This window comes from Gymnogyps californianus, chromosome 19 (assembly GCF_018139145.2).
Source record: "Gymnogyps californianus isolate 813 chromosome 19, ASM1813914v2, whole genome shotgun sequence".
Taxonomy (NCBI): Eukaryota; Metazoa; Chordata; class Aves; order Accipitriformes; family Cathartidae; genus Gymnogyps; species Gymnogyps californianus.
The window spans coordinates 540,463-549,853 of NC_059489.1; the positions used below are offsets into that span (position 1 = coordinate 540,463).

At 67.9% G+C, this 9,391-nt stretch overlaps 1 protein-coding gene across 5 annotated transcripts; it reads right to left on the reverse strand.

Moving 5' to 3' along the window:
• Positions 1 to 1,306: 1,306 nt before the first annotated feature.
• On the reverse strand, positions 1,307 to 8,533 carry RBFOX3 (RNA binding fox-1 homolog 3). Of its 5 annotated transcripts, none has more exons than XM_050908275.1 (11): positions 8,291 to 8,533; positions 7,368 to 7,505; positions 6,792 to 6,845; positions 6,175 to 6,267; positions 4,919 to 4,979; positions 4,567 to 4,620; positions 4,129 to 4,261; positions 3,487 to 3,526; positions 2,811 to 2,872; positions 2,400 to 2,478; positions 1,307 to 1,358 (listed from the first exon to the last, which is right to left on the reverse strand). In XM_050908275.1, the coding sequence occupies exons 1-11, from the start codon at positions 8,501 to 8,503 to the stop codon at positions 1,314 to 1,316; spliced, it is 972 nt and encodes a 323-aa protein (XP_050764232.1). In that variant the 5' UTR covers positions 8,504 to 8,533; the 3' UTR covers positions 1,307 to 1,313. The 5 variants fall into 5 exon arrangements, with proteins under 5 accessions (XP_050764232.1, XP_050764231.1, XP_050764228.1 ...); XM_050908274.1 differs by having other exon boundaries at positions 2,811 to 2,877; positions 3,489 to 3,526; positions 4,129 to 4,288; positions 4,507 to 4,620; XM_050908271.1 differs by having other exon boundaries at positions 8,285 to 8,518.
• Positions 8,534 to 9,391: the final 858 nt, after the last annotated feature.

A 9,391-nucleotide genomic window follows, 5' to 3' on the forward strand; every position in this document is an offset into this window, starting at 1 on the left:
GAGGCCTCGCACACTCGACACGCTGATGACCGGCAAGCGCCAGAGCACTGGAAACACAAAGCTGGGTTCCCACCCCAGCGCCCAGTCCCCAGAGCCAGGGAAGGGGCGACGTGCCGCAGCGCTCCGCCGGCACCCCCAGTGCCGCCGCGCCGGGGCTGAAAGGAAGACGTGGTGCCCAGGCCCTGCGCCTGGACGGGCGGAGGCCCCTCCGGACGCCCCCGCGCTCGGCGGCGTGCCGGCTCTCCCTCCCTGCCACGGGCTGCGGGGCCGGGGCGGAGAGGGGTCCCTCTGGTGCGTCCGGCCGGTCCGTGCTTGCCACGGCGCTCCTCCGGGACTCGCTCGCTCGGTGCGTGTGTGGACAGTATGGGACTTTCACTTGGCTGTTACCGCTTTGCTTTTTTTTTTTTTTGTTGCTTTGCTTTTGATTCTTTTATTTTTTATTTTTTTGTGTGTGTGTGGATTTTTTTGCCCTTCCTGGTCCCAGAAGGAAACGGCCGCGGTTTCACTACAACAGAAACAGAGAGGCAGGTCTTTCGCTGGAGCAGCGCGCAGGGCAGCCTGGCCGAGCCGCTGGCCCGGGGGGGACGTGGCCACCAGCCCGGCCCCCCGAGCCCCGCACCGCGCCCCACGCCTGCCCAGCCAGCCTGCCACACCGCAGCTCCTCCGCACAGCAGCGCAGTGGGCCCGGAGAAGCGCTACTGCCCGGGGGGCTTTCCCCAGGGGAGCTGTCCCCGGGGGTCCCGCACCCGTCCCAGCCCGGCTCCGTCCCTGGAGCTTGCAGCAGCCCCCACCGGCTCCTCTCTCTCCTATGGGGGGGCAGAGGGGCTGCTCCGGGGCTGCCGTCGGCGCCGTGCCCCCGCACCCGTGGGCAGAGCATCCCCTCCTGCCTCGCGGGGGGACGAGCCCTCTGCACCCCCAGCAACGGCAGTGCCCGCCAGGGGCTTGGGCACAGGGACCCCGTGACCCGGCTCTGGGAACGGGGTGCTGCTGGGGCCGAGGGCTGGTGCCAGGGATGCCAGGGGCAGGAGCTGCCCGGGGCCCTGTGGTGCTCGGCAGCACCGAGGCGCAGGGCTGCGCCGGGGCAGGCGGACGGTGCAGGAGACGCGGGCGGGCGGTGGGATGGAGCAGCTTGAGGTAACCCTAGGGGTGTGGGCTGCCGCGGCTCAGCGGAGCCCGGCCTGAGCCCCAGCCCCAGCCCGCCCGGGCAGGGCCCGCGGTTCCTCCAGAGGCTCGGCCTCGGCTCTGTCTGCCTGGTTTGGTTTGGTGCTAGTGAGCAGTCAGTGTTAGTGGTGGGAGGGGCTGTGTCTGTCTTGCTAGTAGGGAGTGAAGCGGCTGTACCCTCCTCGGTATAGACTAGCCTGCAACATCAAAGATGAAAAAAAAGCCAATCAGTATTCGAGAGAGAGGCAAAGCCCAGTTCTTCCCTTTTTTTTTCTTTTTTTTTTTTTTTCCTCTTTAAAATGACACCAAATTGCTTCTGTCCTTGGGACGTGAGGGGCGGGCAGGGCCAAGGGTGCCCAGTGCTGCCTGGGCTCTGGGACGGCCACGGGTGCTGCCTTGGGGCCGTGCATGGGCCAGGGGTTGCAGGGTGCCCCGAGCCCCGGTACCCCCAGCATGGCACCACTGTGGCTGGGCCTCCTCCCGCCTGCAGTGACCGCGGAGGAGCCTGTCCCCATCCCCGCTGCAGCGCTGGGCTGGTACCCGCCCTGCCCATCCCCACGGGACGGAGGGGCCACAGCCCCTCGCTAGCGGCTGCCCAGGGCTGGGGGTGCCGAGGGGCGCTCGGCAGCCCAGCCCCAGCCGGGGGTGGAGGGGTTAAAAAAAGGAAGAAAAAGACGGGTTGGCTTTGAGATCCCGCCCGTGAGTGGGATTTTTCATCTTTGATGCTGGTTGTGAAGCTAGCTAAGAGGCGTGGCGCGCGGGTGGGCTGCAGGCGCTGGCGCGCACACACGTGCTCCCTGTGCGTGGCTGCGTGCCGGGGCCTGGGGAGTGCTGGGGACGAGAAAGGGGGTCCTGGTCCCCGGGCAGGGCCCTGGGGTGCTGCCCAGGCAGCCGGCGTGGGGGGCAGCTGGGCCCCCGGGAAGCGGCGTGCACAGGCAGGACTGCATGGGGCTGCCGCTGGCCAGGTGTAACGGGGCACATGGGGTGGAGGCACGGCTCCGGGGGGGCCTCCTCTCTTCCCTGCCTGTGGACAGAGCCAGGCAGGGGCTGCGCTGCTCCTGCCGCCGCCGCCAGCTCCTGACTCCCCCTCCCACAGACCCCGCGTGCAGGGCTGCCCCGCACCCCTCGCCTGCCCCTGCACCCCGCAGGCTCCCTGTGCTGCCATGCCGGCCCCCCCTCCCCGGGCTGGCTGCAGCTTGTGCTGGGAAGCAAAGAAAGGCCGTGGGGGCTGCTCTTACCATGGTGCCGATGCTGTACGTGGCGGCGGGGCCGATGGTGTGGTGGTACGGGTCTGCCGTTGCATACACTCTGCCGTAACTAGGAGCAAACACAGTGGCGGGCATTAGCGACTGGGGTTGGGGTCCCATCTCCCGTCAGCAGCCCCCCTGCCCAGCCGCTGCTTCCCCCTGCTGTGCCTGGGAGCCCCCTGGGACCTCCCCGCTTCTGCCTGCCTGGGCTCCAGGCCTTTTCAGAATGAGCCCAGGGGGAGCGCAGGGGCCCTGGTTTGCAGGACACCCTCCTCGTGCCTGGCTCCGTCCTCGTCCCGCGGGGCACAAAAGCTGGGGTGTGTTGGACCGGCCGGTGCAGTGGGTGAAACGGGGCTTCCCCCCCCTCCCTGGGAGCGATGCCTGCAGTGCAGCGGTGCTTACCTGTCGCTGTACGCTGCCGCTGCTGCCGCAGGCTGGGCGTATCTGTAGGCGGCGTAGCCCCCCTGCAGTGGAGGAGAGACTGTCGTCAGGGAGGGGGGCAGCACCCGCTGGGGGAGGCTCGGGGGGCCAGGGCAGCTGGGCACCCCCCGGCGCTGCCCCGGAGGCTGCAGAGCAGTGGTGGGACCCCGTGGGGAGCTGGTGCCCATGCCACCAGGCACACACCAGCCTCATTACCATTCCCCAGGGGCTTTCACAAACATTAACCTTAAAAAATTAAATTTCCAGAGGAGAGAATGTCACCTCCCTGATCGCTTTAATGAGGTGTCACGTTAGATAAATCCTTCAGCCGCCCGCCTGAAATATCGCCCATGGCTTCTTCAATATGGAGGTTAAATGCCAGTGTAAGACAGCGCACTGGTGCTCGCCGAGGCCGTAAATCCCGCATGGTGCTGGCCCTGCGAGGGGCCCGGCTGGGGGCACAGGACCCTGTGTGGTGCCACCCCGCTCACTCCGGAGGAGCTGCGCTCATGTCCACACTCCGCCTGGGCTCCAGCTGCCTTCCCCAGCGGAAGGGGCTGGCAGGGGGCAGAGCCCAATGCGGAGCTGCCCAGTGCCACTCGCCCCCCGCCCTGGCACAGGGTCCCCAGCGTGGCCCAGACCCAGGCACAGCACTTACATAGATCTCCGCTCCGTAGAACCCGTCCTGGTAGACGACCCTGTAAATGAGTCGGAGATGTCAGAGCCCGGCCTGTGTCACCGACCAAGAGGGACTGGGGTGAAGCTGGTGAACTGGGGGAGCTGCTTCCAGCAGTGCAGCCGACGGGCGAGGAGTGGCCATTCAGGCAGCCCGAGGGTACGTCCCGGGCTGGGACTCCTGGCAGGGAGGGCAGGGACGTGGGGACGGGCGGAGGGCACAGCCAAGGGCAGGGGGTGCCACAGGGATGGAGGAGTCCGGGGCACGATCACTGCTGGGAGCAACCAAGTGGCCACAGATTGCCATGGCCGCGCCTGACACCAGAGCGGCCGTGTGTGCCGGGAGAGAGAGTATTTCTGTTCAACCAACCAACACGACTGGAATAACAGTCCGTGCTTTGGGGCACAGGAGGCTGGTGAGCACGTGGGTCACTCTGAGGGGCAGCAGCCTGGGAGGGTTTCACAGAGCCTGAGGCCAGGCAGGTGCTGGGGGAGCTGCAGCCCGTTCCCAAAGCGTGAGAGCCCGGCAATGGTGACGCTGATGGCAGCAGAATCGGAGCAACGCGGCAACAAACAGACCCCCCGCCCCAAGGCAGGCAGTGGCCCCCGCCGCCCGGGTACTCACGCGCCGTAGGTGGGGATGGGTGGCGGTGGCGGGGCAGCCCGGAAGGTGTTGTAGACGGCGCGTCCTCGTCCCCGTAAGTGTGCCCCTCGGTAGGCCACGGCCGTCCCCGTGGCAGGGTACGGGAACCCCGTTACTGCAGGAGGGAGGGGACAAACGTGGGCTTTCCGCAGCAGCTCCCCACAGCGCATGGCTGGGACCCCCGCAGCCACCACAGGGCATCCCGTGCCAGAGCCTGTCTCTGTACCCTGGCCTGTGGGGACAAAGCCCTGCAGGGACGCTGGGGTGAGGGGATGTGGGGGGGGAGCTGTGCACACAGGGGTGCAGGAGGGGGAGAGGGGCTGGGGGCTGCTCGCTGCTCAGAGCAGCGGCGGATCGGACACGGTGCGGAGCCAATGTTCAGGGGGACCCGCGGCGGGGCCGACCCCAACCTGACGTTACCTGCGTAGAACTCGGGGCCGTAGACTGCTCCCACCACTGGGTTCAGCTTCCAGCCTGCAGGCAGGGAGAGCTGGTAAGGCCAGGGGTACCCTCCCCGCAGCGCTCCCCCCACCCCCCAGCTGGCCTCCAAGGGGCCACAACTCCCATCCCCGGGTGGCTGCAGGGCGTGGGGTGCCCGGGGGGGGCGGCTGCACCCCCACATTGGGTACGGAGCGGCCGCTCTCCCGTCTGCCCAAGGGTGCGGAGGGCGTTTGCTGCAGGAGCTCAGCGGCAGCCTGGCAGCGAGGGAGTGCGGGTGCCCAGGGATGCCCCTGCCCGCTGCAGCTCCAGCTCTCCTCGCGCTGGCCCTTACCGTTGGTGTAGGGGTTGGCAGCCTTCTTGTTCGTCATGACCCGGGCTGTGGCGTTGTTCACCTGCGGAGAGAGCGGATGGGAGCTCAGTGCCTGCAGGCAGCGGGGCTGGCGAGGCCGCGGTCCAGGGCCCTCTCGGCTGCATTCGGCGCACGTCACTGCTGCTTCAGATGCCAGAGCGAAGGATGCCAGCTGCACGGGGAGACATGGGACGAGCCTCTGCCCGCAGCCGCCCCGCCGTGATGCAGTCCTGCCCGTACCCCCGGCCAGCCCAGGCCTCCCGGCTCCAGTGACGAGCGTTGGTTGGGCTGGTGGCTGATGCCCTGACAGCTGTGGTGCCGTGCTCAGGCCGAGCCCTGACATGCTGCCACCAGGCTCGGCCACCTCCTGTCCCCACCCCATGCCCAACCCAGCCTGCAGGAAGGATGCGCTTGCGGCAGGAGCCCGGGTCACTCCTGCAAGTGCCCGCGAGCTCCTGCCCAGATTTGTCAGACCACGTTCTCCAACAGGCAGGGCCTGTCCATGGGGCATCGCTGTGCCCTGCCAGGCTGCCCTTCCCTGCGCTCAGCACTGCTGGGGACGTTTGCGTCCCGCTCCCTCCACCATGTGCTGCCCCGCTTCCCGCCACTCGCCAGTTATCAGCAAGGTGCTGCCAACGAACGGGCAGAGCCTAATCCCTCTGCCTGGCTTGAAGAAATAAAAGCCTCGGGGGGCTGGGGAGCGCGGCAGCTGCCTGCACAGCGGGTGCGGGAGCCCTGCACAGCATCCTTTTCCCCTCCGGGCGCAGGGGAGGTGGGGACGGCACGCGGAGCAGAGAGCCCTTCTCCTCCCTGCAGAGCTCGGGGCGGCTGCGTGGCGGGCACGGGGGCTGCAGGCAGCTGGGGTCTGCCAGACCCCGCTGTAACCGGCAAAACGCAGCCAGAGCCCGGGCCGGTGCCCCAGCTCTTCCCGCATGCGGGAGGTTCTTTTGAGCCGGATGCTCCTTGCGCCAAGTGACAACCTTCCCGGCAGCCAGCACACATGCTCCCGTGCCGCATTCACAGATGCATGCACACGCCGGGCAAGCCTCCCCTGGGGCATGCGGGACTGGGGTGGGACCTGGGGCTGCCCCAAAGTGCCCCCTGCCCTGGCTCTCCCCTGCCTGCAGCTCCCAGGCAGCTCTGCCCTGCCTGCAGCCCCCGGCAGGAGAGGGCCCCCAGGCAGGGCGGAGGGGACACACGCACACGCAAGCATGGCACTAGCACACTTATCTGAGCACCTCAATCTTCCGGCCCTCTACGATGGTGCCATTCAGCTTCTCCCGTGCCCGGTCGGCATCTGTGCTAGTTTCAAAAGTTACAAACCCAAAACCCTGTGAGCAGAGGAGAAAAGGAGAAAGAAAGAGACAGAGAGAGACAGAGAGAGGGTGCGGGGACAGAGAGAGAGAGGGGGTGAATCAGGAGAGCTGGCGCAGGAGATGAGGCTGCCGCAGTGCAGAGATGGAGAGCCTGGGCCGGGGCCCCCGCTGGGTCCGAGGGTCCCGGCTGAGGCCCCAGCATCGCCCGTGAGCTGGGAGAAGAGTCTGGGAGAGGGGCACAGAAAGCGGGGAAGATACAACAGAGACATCCACACACAGAGGGACAGGAGCTGTCTGTGCAGGGGGGGAGAGCGAGTCCTCCCCTCCCTCCGGTGCTCGGGGCGCAGGGACCCGCACGGCCCCACCAGCCGGCGCAGGGCAGTGGGACAGGGCTGCCCCGAGATGGGGTACCCCATGCCTGGGTCCTGCGGGCCAGGAGAGGAGGGGAGAGTGGGCAGAGGAGCTGCCAGGCATCCCAGCTCTGCCTGGCCCCCTCCCTGGGGCTTGCCGTAATGGCACCGGCCGCGGGCAGCACCCACCTTGGAGCCCCGCTCATTGAAAATGATCTCCACATCCAGGATCTTCCCGAATTGCTGCAAGCAGAGAGAGCAGAGGGGTGAGCGCCCGCAGAGCCCCCGGTCCCACGCCCGCACCCGGGGCTGCTGGCACAGGGCTCTGCGCCCGGTCGGGCCAGGGACGGGCAGGGGGCTGCCTTGAGGGCCAGACCGGGTGACTCTCGGTGCCATGCAGGGGAGAGCCCCCCCTGCCCCCCACAGCACCCACTCTTCCAGGACTTGAGCAGTATCACCCAAAATCTCATTAGCCTGCACTGCTCTGAATCCTAATGAGGGCTGGGGAGGGGACAAGGGGAGGGGGACAAGGGCTCTGTGTTGCTCCACGCACGGGCCTTGGTCCGACAGCCCGGCTGTTAACCAGGGTGCAAATCCCGCAAACCACCGCTCCCGGCCAGCAGCGGCATGGAGGTGCCCGGGCACGCCGCAGGCTGGGCAGGATGGGCCCTTGGGACGGGACAGTGCCGGGGTCCCTGTGGTGCCACAGGGCAGCACCCGAGTGGAGAGCAGGGGACGTGGGTGGCTGGATGGGACCGGACTCACCCCAAACATTTGCCGCAGGTCAGGGTCCCGGAATCGGAAGGGGATGTTGGAGACGTGTAACCTCTTGGGCTGCTGCTTGTCTGTGTTGTCTGAGGAGTGTAGCTGCTGGCTGTCTGTCTGTGCCGCCTCATCTGTCTGCTGCGGGAAGCACCGCCGGCCATCAGCTCCCGGCCTTGCCATCTCCGTGGCCCCCGGCGGGGGTCCAGGCTTGGGGACTGTCCCTTGCCCCTGCGCCTAGCCCTACCTGCCCCCAGGGACACCCTGGACCCTGCGGTTCCCAAGCTCTGGGCAGCACCCTGTGGGTCTCCCCGCAGCCCGGTGAGTCAGGGTTATGCCAGAGGGGATCTCTGCCTGCACCTCCCCGCCTCAGCCGGTGCTGCCAGTGGGGTCAGGGCATCACCCTCCCCACAAGTGGTACCAGGGACCTGGGGGGCTGAGTGCTGGGGGGGTGCAGGGAGCACACCCTGGGGAGGGGGAGGCCTGGGAGTGACCCACTGCAGAGAGCCAGCCAGCACTGGGTGGCCTCACACTGGCCTCTCTCCCCCCTCTGTCAGCCCAGTGGCACGGTGCCCGGGGGCCGTGACCGCGGCACACCGGTGTGCTCGGGGCGGGGGGTGGCAGACCCCAGCGCGGGGCTGCTGGGGCCGGGCTGGGAAGTGCTCGGCTCAGCACTTTCCCTGGCGCTGCATTACAACCCCGTAATTGAAGCTATCTGGTGGGAAGGCAGCCAAGCAGGTAGATTACAAGTGATTAGAAATGACGGGGGGGCTGTGAGGGAGAGAGCCGGCGGCCACGGCACCCAGCCTGGCACCCCAAGGGACCGCAGCCAGGCAAGCACTGCTGCCCTGGCACCCCTCCCGGCAGCTCTGGCGCTGCCCTCGGACCCCCGCCCGTCCCCCCGGACACCGCTGCCTTACCGGTACCGTCTGCGTCCCTGCTATGGACTGTGTGCTGGCGTCGGTGCCCGGCTGCTCGGCGTGGCTCTGTGCTGGTGTGTAGAGGGTCATGGCGTGCTCCGGTACTGTGCTTTGCCCCGAGTAGTCCTGCGTGGGGTGGGGGTGCGGCGGCGCATACTCTGCAGGGATCCCGTTCTGGGGGGGCGGGGGGTACTGGGCCGGGGGGTAGGGCTGAGCCATCGCGTCCGGCGGAGCCGTGGCGTCCTGGTTACCCTGCCGAGACAGCGGCACCGTCCCCCTTACCCACTGAGGTCCCTGGGGTGCCTGGGCTGCGACCTGCCCTGGGGAGGGGTCCTGGTCCCCGCAGCCAGACCCAGACCCCCCATCCCCACCACACCCCAGCTTTTGGTGTCCCTCCTCCAAACCCTGGGCTGTCTCTGTGCCGCGGCAGCTCTTGGGCCGCACTGCCCGCAGCCAAGCCCCCATCCTCTCCCGCTCTGGGACCCTGCCTGCCCGGTGCACCGGGGCTCGGGCAGCAGGAGGACGGACCCCCCCCCGTGGGGCTTAATTAGGGGAACCCACACATCACCCTCTCCTTGGGGAAGGAAACCAGGGCAGCCTTCAGTTTGGAGCCCAACGTGGGGCAAAGCAAAGCCAGGCTGGCAACATCGCTCCGGGGGGCTGCACAGCATCAGCGCCCGCCGGCAGCAAACCCAGTGTCCCGGTGATGGTGGTGGAAGCAAAGGGGAGCAGGGCCGGGGAGGCAGGGAGGGGCAGCCAGGGACGGATGTCGATGGCCCCTTGGCAAACACCACACAGGGATCAATTAACTGCTAAATATTTGATTAGGCCCTTTGCTCTAACGCAGCCAGCCTGGCCACCCCGGTCAAACAGGGTGAGCTGTACCCGTGCCACAGGCCGAGGGCTGCCCATTGCCGGGGGTGGCATGGGGTTGAGGGGGTGATGTGGGGCTGCCAGCCTACGCCTCTCCTGCACACCCACCCACCATCCATCCTCACAGCCCCCGCATGCACCCGTGGGCTCTCCCCTCTCGCACACGTGTGCGCTGCACCCGCCGCCACACACAGACGCCCACCGCGGCGCACAGCAGCAGCCCCCACTGGCAGC

Excerpts from the sequence above, each read along its gene's own strand:
- RBFOX3 (XM_050908274.1), bottom strand. The coding sequence starts at position 8,503 with ATGGCTCAGCCCTACCCCCCGGCCCAGTACCCCCCGCCCCCCCAGAAC. Across the intron at positions 6,846-7,367 it reads ACCTGCGGCAAATGTTTGGG|CAATTCGGGAAGATCCTGGA; the intron begins GTGAGTCCGGTC and ends CTCTGCTTGCAG. Across the intron at positions 2,479-2,810 it reads GCGGCAGCGTACAGCGACAG|TTACGGCAGAGTGTATGCAA; the intron begins GTAAGCACCGCT and ends GTTTGCTCCTAG.